We start from the raw sequence: 21,393 nt of genomic DNA on the forward strand, positions 1-21,393 counted from the left end.
CTTCAGTGGTTTGGATTGGGGCTCCGCTGTCCGCTCGCGAGAACTAACAGGCTCTACCCGGGTGTCTTTAGCGAGGCGCGCGTGGTGCCTTCAAAGGCTTTACAGTTGGACGGCCCGAGGCCTGATCACAACTGACACACTGCTTTATAGTCAGAGGTGGGTGGGTAACTGAATCATGCACGCCTGCCTCCCTGGCAGTGAGTGGGTTAAACTCAAATGCTGTTGTAACCACCGTCCCACCCCCAGAGAGGCACGTGTCACATCCCCGGCCTGTTATAAATGCTCGCCGACACTCTAAATACAAGTTGGGGGGGAACACGTCGAAGAAGACTGTCGCTTTCTTTCTCCACGTCTGTTTTGCTGCAGGGTACCCCCCCTTTGTCTCTAGTTTCCTTTTTTTGCCCCCCTTTCGTTTATCCTTCTTTTTTGCAACACACATTCTACTCCCTTAGTTGTCTTAAAGGCATCCCAAAATGTGGGAGTTTCGCTCGTCCTCATTTTGGCGGGCGGTGTTTGCGGAGTTCTTTGGAACCATGTTCTATGTCTTCTTCGGCCTTGGGGCATCACTCAAGTGGGTTGCCGGGCCAGTCAATGTGCTCAATGTGGCGTTGGCCTTCGGCCTAGCCTTAGCCACCTTGGTCCAGGCCGTGGGCCACGTAAGCGGTGCCCATGTCAACCCCGCTGTCACCATTGCCTTCCTCATCGGCTCCCAGATGTCACTCTTTCGGGCCTTCTTCTACATCGCTGCCCAGCTTCTCGGAGGCGTGGCAGGCGCCGCCGTGCTGTATGGTGTCACCCCTACCGCCATCCGGGGCAACTTGGCTCTCAACACGGTAAATATGAAACTACTGGCGCCTGCGCTACTGTCGTTTCAACAAGAGGAAATTCTGGGATGCAAATAGTTTTGAGAAGGTCTACTGATTAAGCAGTTGCCTACGGAAAGTGGAGACTTGGGCCCAGAAAATCTGAAGCGCTGCATTGCGCGAAGGGTAAAACAATGCTTAGTGTTGTGTTTACGAAGAGAAGAATGCCAATAAAGTAATTAGCACTGTTTACTAAAAAGAGTAGCTTTTGATTAACACTTAGCATTGCACCATGATGCAAAGTGGAGTGAGTGGTGTCTTGCATGAGAGTTGTACTCAAGGGCAACCTCCAGAACATATTTCTTTGCATACATAACAGAGGCTTGGCGCTACACAACACAAAGCCGCTTTTAGATGCGTCCATTGTCAACTTTTCTTTCCTTAAAAAAAGTTTGAGTGGGACAGTTAATTTACTGTGCAATTTGCGCTGCTTGGCATCTCATTGCACACCTTTGAGTCACGCAAGCACTGGCACAAGCGAATAGTACATCTTGACCTTTGTTTTTAGTTCCACCTGTTCCATTGACCAGATTCTTTCCTCTTGGGAAAATCAACGTTTTTCTTATTGCCTTACATGCCCCAAATTTGGAGCACTGGCAACCGCATGATCACAACATTTTAAGAATACTAAGGCACTCATTTAGAGTCTATCAATTTTGGCTTGCTCAAACTCTAGCGGTAAAGATCCTTGTAAAATCGACTGGAGTATTGCACCTCCATATATCTTTAACTTCCTGCTTATCAGATACGAAGATTGCAACTGATCCAGAATTACTCTGCTAGAATTGTGCTGGGCCTTAAAGCTCAAAATCATATCTCTGTTGCTTTATGACAATTTTAGTGGCTACCAGTGAAGCAACAAATGTTATTCAAATCCATGTGATTGGTTCATAAAGTAGTTTATAGGCCTTAGGTTTCTCCTTTACGCACTATATTCAAAAGTCGCTCACTGAGATCAGCTAACCATAAACTGTTAAAAGTTCCTAAATTTGGCCGCAAGGCAGTTGGCGGCAAAGTATTTTTTGTAATGGCTGCTAAATATTGGATTTCTTAGCAATTTCAGCTGCGATCTGAAACAAGTCTTGTGAATTTTTGTAAATTGCTGAAAACGTGGCTTTTCCCAAGTTACCAGTAGGGATTCTATAATCAATTATCTGTCATATTTTACCGTGGCTCATGTGCAATAAAACGTGGGTTCTCTAGCACCAAGATCCCCTGTTTAGTTTTGTGTGTCCGTTGCACCTAACAAATCTCAATAATAATAAAAAAAGCAATTTTAACAATCTGAGATGCAGTAAAAACCCCATTACTCGATGCAAATAAATAAGTGAGTAAAATCCCAACGGAAACATTCTATCAATCAGCAGGTGTTACCACCCGATTCAACGGTGTGCTCTGAATTGGGACCTATCAATTAAAAACTGCGTAGACCTACTGGGAGTATAATGTAAGGCACATCTGCATGATTTTGAACGTTATAATGCTTTTGCGCAAACCCATCATTTTGGTATAGATCAGCAATTGATTGAATGCTTGCAAACAAAAAGGGTAAAATATGTATATTTTTCTCCATGAAATACACAGAACTCTAGACTTAAGTCATAATTACCATAACACCACCTTCTGTAGATACATTGACTTGCCTGCCATCATTTTGGACAGAAAATGCGTACAGATTGATAATTGACAAAAACAAAATATATCTATTGGTTAAATCCTACAATTGGTCCAAGTAACGGCACAAATAAACCCAGAATTTGGTACATTTGAGTGAGATTGCTAATAGAGAGGATTTTAATTATTTAGAATGTTTAGGTCTCGCATTAGCCAAGACCTTTTGATTTTACTAAAATTATAATTATTTAGATAATATAGATATACTTATAGGGGCTTTCCTCTGGCCATCTTCTTGTATTTGCCTGTTGTGTCGTTCACAATTGTCTCCCACCCACTACTGCATGCAACATGGGGCAATGGGTCAGCCCACAACACCCATTGGCACCCTTCACTGTGAGTGAAGGACGGTATTCTGCTCTTTCACAAGAAGCACACCAACACCAACAGTAGTTCCCTTCAATTTCAAGGATTATAGCAATATGGTCTTTTGGAAATCAAAAATTGTTTTGCTTTTAGCCACGTTTTTTTTTAATACGATGAGGGCGCAGCAGCTCTCCCAACAGCAAAGCTTAAAAAAAATGCGATAGCATGCATAAACAAAGCCAAATGGCTGGCAGCCAACACCAGACCTATTGGCTTGGCCAATTATTGTTTACTGCTGTATCATCTAAGTCTCATAACCTGCATGCTTCAATAGTCATTGCATCTTTACGCTGTTTATACAGCACTGTTTATGGTAGGCCAAATGGTGTAGTGTTTCGGATGCAGCTGTGCACGATTCTAATGCCTCAATTACAAGTACTGAGTGAAAGTCCAGTATGTGGGATGATGGGGATTATTAGATGAATCAAAATTCCAAGTTCAGCAGTGTGGATCGCATTCCAGCAACTTCCTTCTACTGGATTTTGTCAGGAAAACCTGGCTAAATTTATCAGGGGAAATAAATGGACAGAAAAAATGCAAAACATCTGGCAATCGGAGCAGTAAATACAATTTCTGCATGTTATGCTTCATTCCAACCTGAAAAACCCAGAATAGTAGGTGTTCACTGCATGCAGTATTATATTATATTATATTATATTATATTATATTATATTATATTATATTATATTATATTATATTATATTAGTATTATATTGCCCCTTTCCTGCACAACATGTAAATGAGGTCTAATCATGAACATATCAAATGTAGTAGTCGCTGGTCAGCCATGTGGATATCATAAGGGACTGTGGCAGGCACACTACAGGGTAAACACAGCCGGAGCTGAGTTCAAAAGACATGTTTGACGCAGGTTATTTAGAGATGATCAACTTAGGACAGGCTATGTTGTGAGTAGGTATCAAGGGCACGCCAGTCGAGCATGCAGCACTGATTAAGTAGGACCCAGGCTGCACTGCGATCTGTGCTTGAGAAGTGTAGATGTCCAAGTCTGCTGAGGTTTGGCTCTTCCATGGAATTGTAATTTTTATTTTAGATAAGCATAAACAATGGAGGTGTTAGCTTCCATAAGAAGCCATTATCAGTACCGGTTTTAAAATTCGGTTATTCACTATCAAGGGACGACTGTTATACCACCCTCTTCCCAGAAGGTTGTGAGTTGATGATTGGCGGTCCGCTGTCGTGCTGGCCGTACCTGGCCTCTTTCGAGACTCCACATACCCAGCTTCATTGTGGGAGTACATGTTTAAAATATAAATATTAGATCAAGAGGAGGCAGGGGTTTCAGAGAGTGCTGAGGGAGGTGACAGAGCACCAGGTATTGCCTGTTTGTCTTCTTTTTTAATATTAGGACAGGTGGCGAGGTTGTTATTTGTTATGGAGGATGTTGTGGAAGGGTGGCTGGACGCCAGGTATATTTTGTGAATTTGGGAGGCAGTCGTGGATACCAGTACAATGGGTAGGAAGTTGAAGGAGGTGTGGTCATGTTGCGTCTGGCTTCCCCAGAACTCCTTTACCCCTCTATCATAGGATCAGTTGCACCAGGGAAGAGAGGTTGTGGGGCATACATAACATAAAGTTGTAGATGAGTGTTTGGCAATAGCTTGGATTTTTCCACCTCAGGATTCTAAGAAAAAGCGAGACAATACAAGCCTGCTCTAATCTTTTTGATGTTACCACAAAACAGTTGACCTAGATATTGGCAGCTGCCCATATAACTCCACATGGCTTCCACCTGGGGGTGCCTACTGGACATTTTAATCAGCATGTTGAGATAGTAACATGGCGTACATGGTATAAAAAAAATAATGAAAATAGATAATACATAATGAAAACAAATATGGCTGATTTAGGTGATAAGAGAAATAGGTGAATCAGGCCAGAGTTGAAAAGTATCAAAATAACTGAACTAAAACCAATATCTCGCTGTATTCTTGACCAATTGATCTGATGGTGGCCTCCAAGGAAAGTTTCAAGTTATATTGTTACTTTAGTCTTATCCTCCTCTTTCATTCTCTCCTTTCTGCCTTCCTCTCTCATGCTCTGGGCCAAAGTGTGATATTAAAAAAGAATCTCTGATCTCCAAAAATCATTGTTGTTGTCCAACACATACAACCAGCGGCACAAATTAAGCATAGCAGACCCACTGCATCCCTTCTCCAGCTACGTCCCCAAGTTATCATTCTGGACACGTAAAGTGAGGGGCGAGAAGAGGGTCATGGGGCAGCACTAAATTACAATAGAGAGCGGCGGACAGTCGTTGCGGGTATTCTGACGTCACCGTAGTTAAGACCAGTTGCCAGAAATATGATCCTTGAATAATGGCTTCCTATGGAAAGCAATACACTGTATACAAAATGAGTGTTTGTTTAGTCTTCCCATAACACCTACACCTCTGATCAAACAAGGTAATAAATTACACAATTACAAAAACCCTTGTTTTGAAAGCACTCCTTTAGACACCAGGGAGATTACTAATTGTACACTGGCCAAAGCGCTAATATGCTTCCAGTAATATGTCTCTGTGCAACTCCTTCAGAACACCTTGCAACACTATAAGCATGCAGAATTGCCAAAATATACTTCACATAGTCACATGAGTGGAGAAAGCAGTGTGCTTCGAATGGTAAGCACTAGAAGTGTATTCTCTCTCTATGGTGGTCCCAGAAGGCCTCAAATCTAATGTACTCTACGCAGGTAAATTGCACGGATGATCTCAAACGAAGCAATCCTATGGTCTGGGGCAGGTCTCTGTAACATTTTCTATACTAAGAGGTATTTATGATCAATAAATATCACTGTGACCTACTAACCCAGATTATCAGTGTTACAAAGGTGATCACCTTAGCAGAGCTTAATTTGAGCCCGTGGTTTACGGAGCGTGGCAATAAATCGCCAACACAGCACTTATATTGCGTACTCAACACAAAGGTATTGGTGCGCTTTTCATGCGCAACAGTTAAGGACTTATTCATTTTTGGTAGGCATTGGGAGATTAAGTGATGTGCCCAGAATAATAGGATTTTGAGTCTACGCCGAGCCTCAAACCTGACTTCCCAGCTCCAAAGTCGGCAACTCTGGCCGTTACACCACATCCTCTCCCCACTTGTAGGATTTCATGGTTAGTAGTTGGTTCTGTATAGGCGGCGCTAATAGGAGTAATGAGCTGGTGCAAACTGACTCCTGACGAGAGCCCCAGCACTTATTTTTTCATCAATTATCCACTGCAGACAAGATTTAATTAGTGGACACAGCATGTACAGATACTACTAGTGATCTCCTCAGTTCCTCAAGGAAAGTCACCAGCAATAATATCAAAAAAAGATTTATCAATTTTAATGTTGAATGCTTCTGGATCATATGACAGTCATATACACAATGCCCACGGCACCTAAGAAAGAACGTCAGTAATAAAACTCCCCAGCAGCATTAATTACCATTTCAATATCGGCCTGAAATATTTTTTTTCTGCAAACATCAGCCATCAGTTCTGAGAATACACACACTTTACTTTTAAATAAATCATTTTAAATTTTGCAAACATATGAAATTCAACGAAACAAAAGCTTTTCTTTTACCTAGGATAGGCTGCACACTAGGGGAGCTGTTTAGGGTTAGCTCTAGAGCGACTCAGTAGAAACCCTGGACTCGGGGTTTCTTAGTGCGAATGCGATGACTTGGTGCATTGGAATATTGGGGTCACCGATAAGAGGAACAGAGCCAGAGTTTGTCTCTTTTGGTTGTGATGCAGCTGGGTCAGCTCTTTCCACCACATCTTGCACTGCAGCTGCTGCTCCTGCTAAAGAAAGGCCCACTTCTATACTAGAAAGCACATAAATTAGAATTTCGGTAAACTGAGTCTTCCTCTTTACGAGGATCTCTGCTTGGCTCAGAGGGCCTGAGGACTTTAGAGGTGGGTCGGTTCAGTGTTTAAAGGGAGGACTCTTTTAAATTCGGAAGGTAACCCAATAGGACAATGTCTTTGGGTATTCTGAGGCAAATAAATCATGGTCATTCTTGGATGCAGATACCAGGCTGTGACATCTCTTCTAGACTGGGAACTGAACTGTTATTAATATTAGTCTAAGAATATAGGGAACATAACTTACATCAACCCTGGAACATGGTGTCCTGGACAGTGACTTCACTCCAGGCGCCTCGTCACAGACTGTAACTCCAGTCAGCGAAAATGTTACACCATGAAATGACTCTGGGAAACTGGTTTCAGACATTGACATCACTCCAGGCAACTGGTATCAGGCTGTGACATTACTCGAGGAAGCTGTTTTCAGACTGAGATAAAACTCCAAGAATTTGGTGTCAGACAGTGAAAGCACTTCAGGAACCTGGTATTCAACTCTGACATCACTCTAGTAACCTTGTATCAGACTGTGATATCACTGCTGGAAGCTGGCATCAGTCAATAGCATCACTCCAGGAAATTGGTACCAGATCGGGACATCACTCATGGAAACTGATATTGATATTGACTATTATATCACTCCCAGACTTTATATTTAACTATGACATCACTGCAGAAACCTGTTATCATAATATGACATTACTAGGCATCACAGCGGAAAGACAGCCGCAGACCTTGATGTCATTTGGTCAAAGTCAAGTTGTTAATTCCAGGAATGAGACATAAGACTGTGACACATCGTCAAGCAAAAAGGCAATTGAGGTCATATAGCAAATTCATTCTAAGCCCCTAACACCTCATAACGCCTGTTGTCAGACTGTAACATCACTATGGAAACCAGATGTCAGTCTCTGACAGCACTCCAGAAACCAGATATCAGACTTTGATGTCAGTCCAGGACCCGGAAGCCAGATTGTAACATCACTTCAGAAACCACATGTCATAGTTTGACATCACTCAGAGAACTTGTAAGTAGGCTGTGATGTTGCTTCAGAAAGCAGATATCAAACTATGACATTATCCACAGAACCTGCAGTTAGACTGTAAAATTACTAAAGAAACCGTATATTAGACTTTGACATCACTCCAGAAAAATAGATCTCAGACTCAATCCAGATATCAGCCTCTGGAGTGGCCCCATGAACCAGATATCAGACTTTGATATCACTCTAGAAAAATAGAGATCAGACTCAAGCCATATATCAGACTCTGGGGTCACTCCATAAAGCAGATATCAGATACTGACATCATTTCAGAAAGCAGATATCAGACTTTGACATCACGCCAGGAACCTGTAGCTAGTCTGTAGCATCACTTCAGAAACCAGACATTAAACCAACCATATTCCAGGAGTCTGTAGTTGGACTGGAACATCACTCCAGAAACCATATATCAGACTCTGACATCACCCCAGAACCTGCAGTTAGACTGCAACATAACTAAAGAAACCAGATATCAGAGTCCGACATCACTCCAGAAAAATAGATATCAGAACCAAGCCAGATATCAGCCACTGGCCTCACCCCAGGAACCAGACATCAGACTCTGACATCATTCCAGGAATCTGAAGTTAGGCTGTAACATCACTCCAGATACCAGACACTAAACTGAAACCAGATTCCATGAATCTGTAGTTACACTGGAACATCACTTCAGAAATCACATATCATACTTTGACATCACTCAGAGAACCTGCAGTTAGACTGTAATTTTACTCTAGAAACCAGATATCAAACTATGACATTATCCCCAGAACCTGCACTTAGACAGCAAAGTAACTAAATAAACCAGATATAAGACTCTGACATCACTCCAGAAGCCAGATATCAGACACAAGCCGGATATCAGTCTCTGGCATCACCCCAGGAACCCGTAGTTAGACATAACATCACACCAAAAACCATATATCAGACTCGGAGCAGACATAGGACTTTGACATCACTCCATGAACCTGTAGTTAGACTGAAACATCACACTAAAAATCATATATCAGGCTCAGAGCAGACATAGGACTTTGACATCACTCCATGAACTTGTAGTTAGACTGTAACATCACACCAAAAAACATATATCAGGCTCAGAGCAGACATAGGATTTTGACATGACTCCATGAACCTGTAGTTAAGACTGCAACATCACACCAAAAACCATATATCAGGCTCAGAGCAGACATAGGACTTTGACATCAGTCCATGAACCTGTAGTTAGACTGTAACATCACACCAAAAATCATATATCAGACTCAGGGGAGACATAGGACTTTGGCATCACTCCATGAACCTGTAGTTAGACTGTAACATCACACCAAAAAACATATATCAGGCTCAGAGCAGACATAGGATTTTGACATGACTCCATGAACCTGTAGTTAAGACTGCAACATCACACCAAAAACCATATATCAGGCTCAGAGCAGACATAGGACTTTGACATCAGTCCATGAACCTGTAGTTAGACTGTAACATCACACCAAAAATCATATATCAGACTCAGGGGAGACATAGGACTTTGGCATCACTCCATGAACCTGTAGTTAGACTGTAACATCACACCAAAAATCATATATCAGACTCAGGGGAGACATAGGACTTTGACATCACTCCATGAACCTGTAGTTAAGACTGTAACATCACACCAAAAACCATATATCAGAATCAGGGGAGACATAGGACTCTGTCTGACATCACTCCAGGAACCTGTTCTCAGAAGGTGCCATCACTCCTCGACCACCATACCTGACAGTGATAGGACACTGCATCCGGTATCGGCCTTAGCCTGCACAACCGAAATGTCGTTAAGTATTTCTATGACAAAAACAAACTGTGTTTAACAGAAAATTATAAAAGCACCATTAAAATCCGCCAGAAACGTAGAAGGACTAGAGAAAGTATTACTTTAGGAATCTGAAATTACTCGATCCTCACTCACTTTTGCACAAAGTACATGCCAAAGTGCAGGGGTTTGTTCAGTAACAACAGCGCAAACAAGTACGAAATCCATAGGAACGTTAAAACGTAACACATTTAAAAAAATGCCATTTCCACCTTTCATGGGGCACCAGACGAGGAGGAACGCGGCATAAAATGGTCTGTCAGCAGGAGACGCCTGCTTGTTTGCAGCTGAAGCAAAAGTAGCGCGAGCGCGACGCACAAGTAGCGCGAGCGCGACGCACAAGTAGCGCGTGCACACGTAGCACTAGGCACGAGTGTTTGTCTCGTGGGCACGTGATGACGTGTCGGGTTCCAGTTCTAGAATCGAATCTCCAGACGAACGACATTGTACAACGGCTGGACATTGGATTCCGGTGCGGGCGTAGGCGGACCGGCCCTTTGTATGTATATGAATAAAAGAAGAATTAATGAACAGTACACTGCTCAGACAGGCTTAGTGTGAGGTGAGGCGTGCCGCGTGCCTAATGCGGAGCGAACTTGCTGACGAAGCGCCGGATTTGACCACAGAACAAATATGACAACAACAGCTGCCTGTGACACCGGGTGTCTGGTGCTCAGGGCCTGCATTGACCATTTAGCTCCTAATACTGGGATTATCCTTCCTCTAGGCACGCTTGGTTTTGACAGGAGATGGGACTGAGGCACGTGGTGTGTGCGTGTTCGAACAATAAAGTCGGTCAGAGCGAGGAGTAGAACACAGGCTGCTCCACAGTCAATAGCTTCAACATTAGGGAGCATCTCTTCTCCCAAGCATGTACGTCAGGTCAGGTTTCTTCAACGAGAAAGTCTGGGATAAATCAAAGAGTAACTCATACTCGCAGAAAAATATTTGCGACTTCGGCCTAAGCCAGAGAGGCGTGTCCCGCTCTCTGAAAGCAGAGTGGGGCTGCAGATGTGCAATTCGCATGTCAGGCTTACATCCGGAATGGCTGAGAAAGGCTGTGCTGGATGTTGCAATTAGAAGACGGAGTCTGGTATATCAAATTAAAGATTACGTTTATTATAATCAGCCCCACACCTAGTGCGGTGCGTAGGTCAGTTAAGCAGTTTCAGCAATGACAGTTGGGTGACAGGGAAAGGACGGACAAGAGTCAGTGTGGAATGTTGATGGACCAATAGGAATGGTGAGGGAACAATGGGTGCTCTCGCGGAGGAGAGCTGGGTTGACACCACTTGCTTAGGGCTCAAGGGAATTACAGAACTAGGTTACAACACTGGAGCCAACCATAGAGGGACACACATGACACCTGACTGTCTGCACCAAGGCTAACAGCTCTCGCAGAGGAATTGGTGTGCCAAGAAAAGGCTCAGTTTCACAACAGGCCAACCTGCCTCAAGTAATGAATTTGTTTGTTAAAATGCGAAACTATATTTCCCTATTAATTATTTATTTAAAAGGAATTGCTTCATAAATGCATGCTAAATATTTACTTGTTTTTGATAGGAATGTGACTAGTTTTTAAAGTGTTTATGATAGATTTTAGTAGAAGTGTTGGTTTGTGGGTTGGATATTACAATTTAACTGGCATATTAATGGAAATGTGTCCAATCATTTAAATTAAATAAAACATTAAAACAAATACACTGCTGTAGATGTATTGTTGTACATATGTATGTGCGCAGTATGATGTGTTCTTGGTTTTATAACGTATGCACACTCTTTTTTATTATGCCTGTCACTTAATCTATCCTCCCATCTCCTCCAATTCCCTGTCCTCCTCTTCCTCCTCTGCTCTCCTTCCCTTCCCACACTCTTTCCTTTGCTTTTAATCATTTCTATATTTTCTTCTTTGCCACCTGCCTTGTGGGATCTTTCTTAGAATGGCAAATACACTGTGGCCTGGGATTGTGGATGAATGGGATCATCCTGTACCAGCAGTATAAAAATAATTCAAAAAGTGAGGGTCACAGTTGTGTTACATCTTGCTTAGAATTCTGGCCCTTGAAGTTCAAGCCATGTTGAATTTTGTTTAACATGTTACGCTCCCTCGCGTAACTGCACAAATAAGGGGTCATACCAGGTGTGGTTCACCCTGGTTATCAGCTAGGAAAAGGAGCTCTTGGATTGAAGGACACTTAATCATGTTTCAGGTGAGTCAGGGGTGTAACACAAAATAATGGGGCTTCTTGCAGAATGTGATGAGGGGACCCTGAGTCTCCCATATCTCTTAGCTATACATATGTTTTGGGCTCAATGAGGACCCCATGATGGGTTGGGTGCCCCTTGAAGGTTAGGCCCCGACCTGTGCTGTAGGGGCTGTACGAGCCAGTGTTACACCCCTAGAGCGAAAGCAATGCTGCCTAATAGCATGGAGAGTCTCATTGCCTAATTGAATTTTGCACCTATAACCTTCTCCTCCTTTTTGTAGCTACACCCCGGAGTAAGCGTGGGCCAGGCCACCACGGTGGAGATCTTCCTCACCCTGCAGTTTGTTCTGTGCATCTTCGCCACCTACGATGAGCGCCGAAATGGGCGGCTCGGCTCTGTCGCCCTCGCCATCGGATTTTCGGTCACTTTGGGGCATCTCTTTGGGGTAAGTGTGGTGATGGACCAATGCGGGGAGGAGCTTATAGTTCTGTGTAACTTGATAGATGAATTTTATGTGGTATAAGCACAACTCTGCAAACAAACTTCTCTGGTGACCGGAGAGACCTAGAACTGCCTATGCCCACACCTGACATTAAGTTAAAAAAAGTTAGATAATTGCTGCTCTCATAGAGATGGGTCTCCGGCAGCTCTATGAGGTTTACGCACAGTGTTTATATCAAATATATACCTCTATTGTGAGTCACACACACCTGTAATGAAAATGGAGTAGCCTAGAAGACCTGGAGGAAGCCAGAAATACAATGTGACCGTCTGCTTTTCCAGAGCAAGCGTGGATAGTGAGTTTCATTCAGGACGTTGTGGTCCTCTCCTGAAGTTCACAAGATGTGGGCTGTGCGGTGTGCATTTTCCCTCTGGTGGTGCTCCATTTGGAAGGACTGTGGTGTTTTCCAGCTGTGAGTCTGAACTGTGTTGTTAGGGACTGAAGTGTTCATTGTGTTGTAGGTTCGGATTTTATGGTCCTCCATCTCTCACCCATGTGAACCAGAAATATGTCAGTGTCCTTGTTGTACGGTGTTTTTGACTAGCTGATTTCTTGTGTGAGAATTGTTTCGTTTTGCTGCCTATGTATTCTGGTGTATCTCTATTCCAATGTTTCCATATCCCAATTTCTTCAAGTCTACCTGTACTTGTCTCTCCTTTTCTCGTGTTCCACAGACTTCCCTAAGCCCTTTTCGCTCTGACTCTGCTTCTTTCCTGACCTTCTGCAAGACTTTTCCTCTATCTGGGCCTTCTTGTCCTGGAGTCTCACTGCTCTTGTTCATCCTCACTCCAAATCACCACACCTATCCTCCCAGAGAAAATTGGTCTCACTCTGTATACTCACTTGGTATAATACAGGGCTGGTATGAACGCATTTTCCAGAGCTGCTTCTAGCTCTCGGTCCACCACTGTAGTGGAGAGCTCCACAAACTGTCCCCATAATACCCAAGTCACCGCACAATGTAGGCATACAACAAGCAGCTGGGAAGTTTGGTGAGAAGGTATTAAGCTCAATTAGAGCCACAATCCGTATGCATCATAAACGTGTCCCTTTCTCTGATACACATAGGCACAATTTTCATGCCTTACCAATATTTATAAATTGCCATTTTCCTTCTGCTTCTTTCTCCATGCTTTCCTTTTCTCGCGTTACCTTGCTGCTAATGATTCTCCATGTTCCCTTGATGTTTAATCTTCTTGCTCTCTAAACCCCAAGTCACCCTACTAGTGTCTGTCTATGACTCCAGGACTCCCAAAAAAGGATCTTCACCGTTACTGACGCTAAACCCCATGCCTTCCTGACCATGCATCTGATAGTTCTTGTACCTCCAAGTTCCTGCACTCCATTTCCTCTAAGCCCCAGCTTTTGGTTACTCCCTGTTTCAATGTCTTCAGGTTTGGTGGCCCCGCATTTCCGTGGAACACTAAGGGAATGGGCTGAATGCTTACAAATGTGTCAGCCACTTTTTGGAGCTGTATTCCAGTCCATCATTTTGTTGTCCACGCTTCCACTCCAGACAGGAACTGGTCATATGGAATCAGACTTGGTCCTGCTCGAATAGGAACACTCCAGCTGAACCACCAGGCAGTGTACTCTCTAGAGGGTAAAAAAACCTACCCTAGATAGGTTTCAGCTTTGTCGGGCTTCTTGAGCACGATGCAGCTTGAGTCATGTGGCACTGTGCGACCCAAGTAAAACAACATCTCCATAGCCGAAGTTTTCGTAGTCCAGTGACTTCCCAGTCCATTGCCTCACTGTTTATGTTCCATGCATCTCAGCCTCATATTGATGTTATTGAGTTTAGGATGTAAACGTGTTCTTTTGGTACCTGTAAGTAGCTGTGCAAGTGCGGTTAGGTGTCACTAACTATTATAGGTGTGATCACCTCAAAGTGCCATTTAAAAGGTCTTTCTGGAGACTAGGGGTTCCTGCACTGAGCATAGATAGAAATGGAGTAGAAATGAGCAATGTTCTCTTCCATAATTGGGAACCGTGTCTCTCAGGTTTATTTTTTGCAGTCTTGTTACAGACAGCAACAGCTGTCTGTCAGGGAGACAGCATTGTACACCACACTCAACAGAGCCAATCCTTGTTCAAGATTAGATGGCTTTAGTCCTTTCCTTGTTCCTATTTGTTGCTTTTCTCTCTTTCTGTGCTTGACCCACCTACAGGAGCTTTTTGTTTCCGCCATCAATAAATTATTCACTTGTGCAAACAGAACCACATTTAAACGAGTTTGCTGCCTCTCAATGCATCATAGTGGTTGCTAGAAAAACAGCTGCAGAAATGCGGAAGATATATCAACCTCGATCTTGACAGACATTGAAGACTACAACAACATCGATCCTCGCAGACATTGATGACTACTTTAAACAAGCATTGGTAATGGCAATCGGTCTCACTTGCATGTAAAGGTAAGCGAGACTGACTGGCATTGCCTATGCGTGTTTCTTTCAGAAAGGCCTGGTGTTTCGGTAGGTACGACTTTATCGTAGTGTCTGAATGGGCTAGTATGCTTACAACTTTGCATGAGAGAGTTTTCGTCTTAGTTCTGGTATGCGCTGTGCTTGATTCTGAGGGTCTTGAAAATCACTCTGGACAACTGTCATCTAGTGTAAGGTTCGTCGGACAGGGGAAACACCTTCCTCAGGTCAAATGTGCAGTACATTCTTGCTGCTACATTTTTTTCGGTAAAGGTCAAAGGCCTCAGAGTTCATGTGCATACCTTAGGCACGTACAAATCCGTGAAACCAAGGCCAGCAGCCGTTGGGAAGAGGCTGAGCAAGCCACAGTCTGGCTTAGTGTGGAGATGGGAGAATCAATTTAAAATACGTTATTGATGTCTAGCTCAAGAGTGAGATCTAAATCCAATGTCATGTCAAGCTTTCTATCTGTCCAACTTGTTAGCCACAGAAAGGGGCTATAGAGTGGTCCCTGCTAGGCCATCATGTTTGACAATGAGATATATTCTAGTTCGAGGTGGTTTCTTATCATGCAGTGACAGACTCTGTGGAGACAGTGTGGGAGAGTGCGGATATTAGAATGTGGTGATTTGTTTACTCTGATAATGATTGATCTGTTTGCCATTGGACTGAGTGATTGTGGCATTTATACGGAATTAAATAAAGTAAATGTATACTTACCTATATATACTTTCCTTCTCAATATTTTGGTCCTCTATATTTTGTCCCACAGTATTATGACAGAACGAAATTTTGGAGACGATATTGTGGTGGAATATCCTTCCATAATTCAAACCTATTCCAAATGAACTCAGACAAATTGGCTCCTGGTATGATTTTTTGTCTGAGCAAAGACACTTGGATATTGATTTACCCAAATGCCAAAGGTAACGGAGTGACACCCACCGCCTTTGACCCTTGATGATATCTCATTGTTGACCCTTTGACCCTACGCTACTTGACATCCTGCTATTTACTGCTCAGGGACGGAAGTATCGATAGTGCAGCAGGTGCATTAGAACCAAGTCCCAGAAATGCAAGGAGCCCTCCTCTGCCTCCCAGTTATAGCTGTATGGGGGCCCATGTTCCTATGGTATTTGCTTGGTCATGGCATCCTTCCTCTGTCACTGTTGTTGCTGACGGGTTAGGAGAAGAGCATGGAGGTGAAACTCTAAAAAGAACACATTTAAGTCCTGTTAAGTTTATTTCGCTGCTTTCATGCCTCTTCGGCAAGGGTTCAAAAGGACAATCCATGGTAGCACCTTCTACCTATGAATACCTCTGACTGACGTCAAAAGCATGCAGATTTAATAAGGTGTATGCAGGGCACTGGGCAAGTAGAACATTATTTGCGCAGATAGCTTAGCTGGCAGCAAAACTCTGAAAATACCAATTGCGTACCTCTTGGTAGAACCATGTTTATATAATTATGCCCAGAAAGCTTGGTCTGAGTCTCTGCTAGACGGATACACTTTGTTGTGTAACTAGATCTCTAGATCTGGACATGTAACCACAGACCACTGCCTCTGGAAGGCAGTTATGGTTGAGGCAAACTAACATCAACTGTACTTGCCGTTCAGTGGCACTATCATCTATTACATTTAACAAATCAGTGTATTCTGGAAGTTGTAGCTTTGATTTCCTTTAAGTGAACCAATATAATTAGCACACATGACATCGGTGGTTTGTGAAAGGCAAGCATAGGACTGTAAAGGGTAGTGTCTCAGAGACATGGAACCATCAATCACTCTACCATGGATAACTCCAAGTGAGCTCACCATGTCTGTCTTCTTTTCAGATTTATTACACCGGAGCTGGAATGAATCCTGCGCGGTCCTTCGCCCCCGCCGTGCTCATCAGAAACTTCCACAACCACTGGGTAAGAGGCAAAGACTCTAAAGACAGAGAGAGATGGAGTTGGAATCTAGAGACAGAGAGAAATAGATGAAACCTAGAGCCAGAGAAAAGGGGATGGAATCTGAAGACAGAAAGGGATGGAATCTAGAGACACAGAGAAAGGGATGGAATCTAGAGACAGCGAGAAGGGGATGGAATCAAGAGACAGCGAGAAAGGGATGGAATCTAGAGACAGCGAGAAAGGGATGGAATCTAGAGCCAGAGAAAAGGGGATGGAATCTGAAGACAGAAAGGGATGGAATCTAGAGACACAGAGAAAGGGATGGAATCTAGAGAAAGCGAGAAAGTGATGGAATCTAGAGACAGCGAGAAGGGGATGGAATCTAGAGCCAGAGAAAAGGGGATGGAATCTGAAGACAGAAAGGGATGGAATCTAGAGACACAGAGAAAGGGATGGAATCTAGAGACAGCGAGAAGGGGATGGAATCAAGAGACACAGAAAAAAGGGATGGAATCTAGAGAAAGCGAGAAAGTGATGGAATCTAGAGACAGCGAGAAAGGGATGGAATCTAGAGACAGCGAGAAAGGGATGGAATCTAGAGACAGCGAGAAAGGGATGGAATCTAGAGACAGCGAAAAGGGGATGGAATCTGAAGACAGAAAGGGATGGAATCTAGAGACACAGAGAAAGGGATGGAATCTAGAGAAAGCGAGAAAGTGATGGAATCTAGAGCCAGAGAAAAGGGGATGGAATCTGAAGACAGAAAGGGATGGAATCTAGAGACACAGAGAAAGGGATGGAATCTAGAGAAAGCGAGAAAGTGATGGAATCTAGAGACAGCGAGAAGGGGATGGAATCTAGAGACAGCGAGAAGGGGATGGAATCTAGAGACAGTGAGAAAGGGATGGAATCTAGAGAAACAGAAAAAAGGGATGGAATCTAGAGACCGCTAGAAAGGGATTGAATCTAGAGACAGCGAGAAAGGGATGGAATCTAGAGACAGCGAGAAAGGGATGGAATCTAGAGACAGCGAGAAAGGGGTGGAATCTAGAGACACAGAAAGGGATGGAATCTAGAGACAGAGATAAATAAATGGAATCTAGAGACAGAGGGCAAGATAAAATCTAGAGAAAGAGATGGAATCTAGAGACAGAAAGGAAAATATGAAATCGAGAGACAGGGAGAAAACCTAGAGAAAGAGTTGAAATCTAGAGACAGAGAAAGAGATGGAATCTAGAGACAGAGAACGGCGTGGAAGGAAGAGAGAAAGAGATGAAACCTAGAGCCAGAGAGTAATCGATGGAATATAGAGACAGAGTGAAAGGGATGAAATCTAGAAACTGAGAGGAAGATATGGAATATAGAGACAAATAGAAAGAGATGGAATCTAGAGACAGAGAGAAAGAGATGGAATCTAGAGACAGAGAGAACGGGATGGAAGACAGAGAGAAAGTGATGAAACCTAGAGCCAGAGAGAAAGGTATGGAATCTAGAGACAGGGAGAAAGGGATGAAATATAAAGACAGCGAAAAAGGGATGTAATATAGAGGCAGAGAACAAGATTAAATCTAGAGAACGAGATGGAATCTAGAAACAAAGAGGAAAATATGGAATCTAGAGATAGAGAGAAAGAGATGGAACCTAGAGAGAATGGAATCTAGAGACAGGGAGAAAGAGTTAAAATCTAGAGACAGAGAGAAAAGGATGGAACCTAGAGACATAGAAGAAGAGACGTTTCCTTTTCAGCACTACACGTTCTGCTCCGGGTTAAGTGTGCAGTGTATATTGCTATATTTCTTGTTGCTAACTGATTCTAGCCATTCTCATTATAAACAAAGGCGTTGAAGTATTCTAATGTAGGTGTTCTTTCTAGCCATACAGTTTGCTTTGTAGGCCTCGACATTAGTAAAAGGGCCTTAGCTTTTAGGCCTCACTTCCACTAGAGACTTCCCCACCACTCGTTTGATCCTACTTACAGCTGTGCCACAATCGACACTCATGCACCCCAGGAAGAAAGGGAAGTATCCTCGAGCTTCTGGTGCAACGCTTTCAGTGCTGAATTGGTAAAATAATAAGTGTTAGGCCCCAAAGTTTAACTCGGAAGCCCACAGACATGAATTTTGCAGGTTCTTTTTCATACCTTCTTTCTCCCTTTGTGAATGTTTTCCTTCTTCTCCTTTCATTCCCTCCTTTTGTGTTTTATTCTCTTGCTCTGGATCAAAGCCTATTGAGAAAAAATAAAGGCTGGTCCTCAAAAATGAATACCAATGGGCCCTACCTGCACCCACCAGCTCAAATTAAGCACTAAGGGCCAGATGTAGGAAGGCAAATACCGGTCGGTAACGGCCGATTTCGGCCGTTACCGACCGGTATTTGAAGATGGAGATGTAGGGGCATGTTAAAATACAGATTCGGTAATTTTACCGATTCTCTAAAATAACGAATCGGTAAAATTACCGATTCTGTATTTTGACATGTAGGTAGCACTGCAATCAGTGCTACAGGGGTTTAAGAATTCGTTATTTACCACCAACTAGAAGTTGGTGGTAAATAATGAAGACCCATTAAAAAGCATTTTTTTTTGTTTTTTAAACAGTGCCATGTTGCAGACATACATGCCCTAAGGGCATGTATGTCTGCAACATGTGCACCCATGCACAATTGAGGGGTGCAACAGGATGTCAAAGTGACACCCTGCCACCCTTCAATGTTTCCCCAAATTACTGAATCGGTATTTACCGGTTCGGTAATTGACATTCATTCCTATGGGCCTCCAGGCCCATAGGAATGAATGGCAATTACCGAATCGGTAAATACCGATTCGGTAATTACTGAATCATACCGATTCGGTAATGAAATCGGTAAAATTACCTAAATCCCGATTGCCAGTTCTTAAATACCGAATCGGTATGATTCGGTATTTAAGAATCGGTAATCTGGGATTACCTACATCTGGCCCTGATTGCCTTCCTCGCATCCTCTTGGTTGCATATTAGTCACTGGCCATTTAAAGGGAAGCAGCTTTACCCTCTTTGAGAACGAACCAGGAGTATGTGTATTCCAAAGAGAGGGGTTGTCTTGTTACCTACAGGTAATCTTCATTACATCGAGTGTCAGTCTTCCTTGTCACCGCCCTGCATTTGGCCCACCAAAGGTCCTCCGTTAACACACCAGTGGCGTAACGAAACTTGAGGGGGAGGGGGAGCCCTGAAAAATACATGGAGGGGCCCCAATGCTCCGGCCCCAGTCAGGAGCTCTCAGACCCGGGGCCTGCAGCCTAGGCAGATGGGGCCCCCTAGAACTGACCCTCGTCCCAGTCCGCTGGGACTGCGGAGTCTATTGTTACGCCACTAAACACATCCCTACCATTCATGATCTAGCTTGCTACTGAGTAGGAGCCCGGAAGAAGAATCAACTCTTTTGTATTGATGGAGCTGAAAAAGAGAAACACGTTTCAAAACGTTGTAACAGAAGAACTTTTGGAGGGAGCAAAGGTGTTTCTCGGCTCTATGACTGAGCACTGTGGTGAGGAAAACGGACAAGGAGAATAACATTTTTTCCCCAAAAACTTCACAGAAACATTGAAAAGCGTATATGCGAATCAAAGAACATGAGCTAGGTAGGTGCCAGAAGAACTGTTTACAGTGTCAGTGACCATATAGGAAGGTTCCCATTTCACCAGTTGATCCTTACTGATATCTTAAGACCGAAGGTGGCTCCTACACCAAACTGAGATGATAGCTCCTCTACTCAGCGACAGCCCTTGTGTAGGGATGTTTCAGGCCCTCTCCACGCATGTAGATATATACTGAAAAATTAGAAACGTGTCTTGTAAGGTCCACCTATGAAGCAGGTTTGACGAACATCATAATGTGAGCTTGAGCTTAGATCCTGGCTCTGAAATGCTCTTCCCTAACAGCAATTCATATTTTCTTCAGAGTTGAACATTGCCCATCCATCCTGCTTATATTGTTTTGGTATATACTTTATAGATTGTTGAGTAAGTAGTTACTCGTTTGTAAAATGCAATGTATATAATGCTTCGTGGAGTTGACAAGACCACAAAATGCTCTGATTTCTATCAGCTTCGTAGACGGCCTTTAAGTGTAGGGTAGAAAAAGTGTACTGTGGGCCCCAGTACGTCAGCAGGGAGAAGTCAGTTTTAGTCTTTATCCAGGTCCCCCCATCTCTAGGCCAATCAGTTGTCTCTGTACCTTGGTAGTCCTAGGTCAGAATTAGGGATGAGGAGCCGAATTTAGAGTTTGGTTGTAATGGAAATGTCTCTGTTTTGTGGAGGAAGGGTTTGATGGGAGAAGAGTCTGCTGGCCGAATTTCCTCCACCATAAATGGTACAGATGGAGGTAAATCTAGCTGCAGCCTCCCGTCGGATTTATCATCCATCCGCAAATTAGGGGATTTTTCATGATCACCCAACTTTAAACCAGATCCTAGTTCTACTTGGAGAAAACGACTGAACTGGAGGTCCCCCTGCAGACTCGCATGAAATCAATTACTGTCTGAACCTCTGTAGCGACTCGACACAGAGACCGAAGTACTGCAACAGATGATAGCCGAAATTAGGCTTTCACTGAGACTAATCTGTCACCAGTAAAGAAAACCTTTGCTCATTTTGCCCCAGAAGGAGAGACGGAGATAACTCTTTCAGCGTTTTCTTCTCACTCACCTGC

The 21,393-nt window shown here is 43.4% G+C and overlaps 1 protein-coding gene across 1 annotated transcript in view; it reads left to right on the top strand.

Annotated features, from left to right (window-relative positions):
* Positions 1–318: 318 nt before the first annotated feature.
* LOC147748267 (lens fiber major intrinsic protein) overlaps positions 319–21,393 on the top strand; it is a 28,934-nt gene continuing 7,859 nt past the window's right edge. Inside the window, exons 1-3 of the mRNA XM_086959567.1 lie at positions 319–833; positions 12,164–12,328; positions 16,646–16,726. Coding sequence (XP_086815693.1) covers positions 474–833; positions 12,164–12,328; positions 16,646–16,726 — 606 coding nt within the window. The 5' untranslated portion in view covers positions 319–473. The remainder of the gene's footprint in view (positions 834–12,163; positions 12,329–16,645; positions 16,727–21,393) is intronic.

This window comes from Lissotriton vulgaris, chromosome 1_1, assembly GCF_964263255.1.
Source record: "Lissotriton vulgaris chromosome 1_1, aLisVul1.2, whole genome shotgun sequence".
Lineage (NCBI taxonomy): Eukaryota > Metazoa > Chordata > Amphibia > Caudata > Salamandridae > Lissotriton > Lissotriton vulgaris.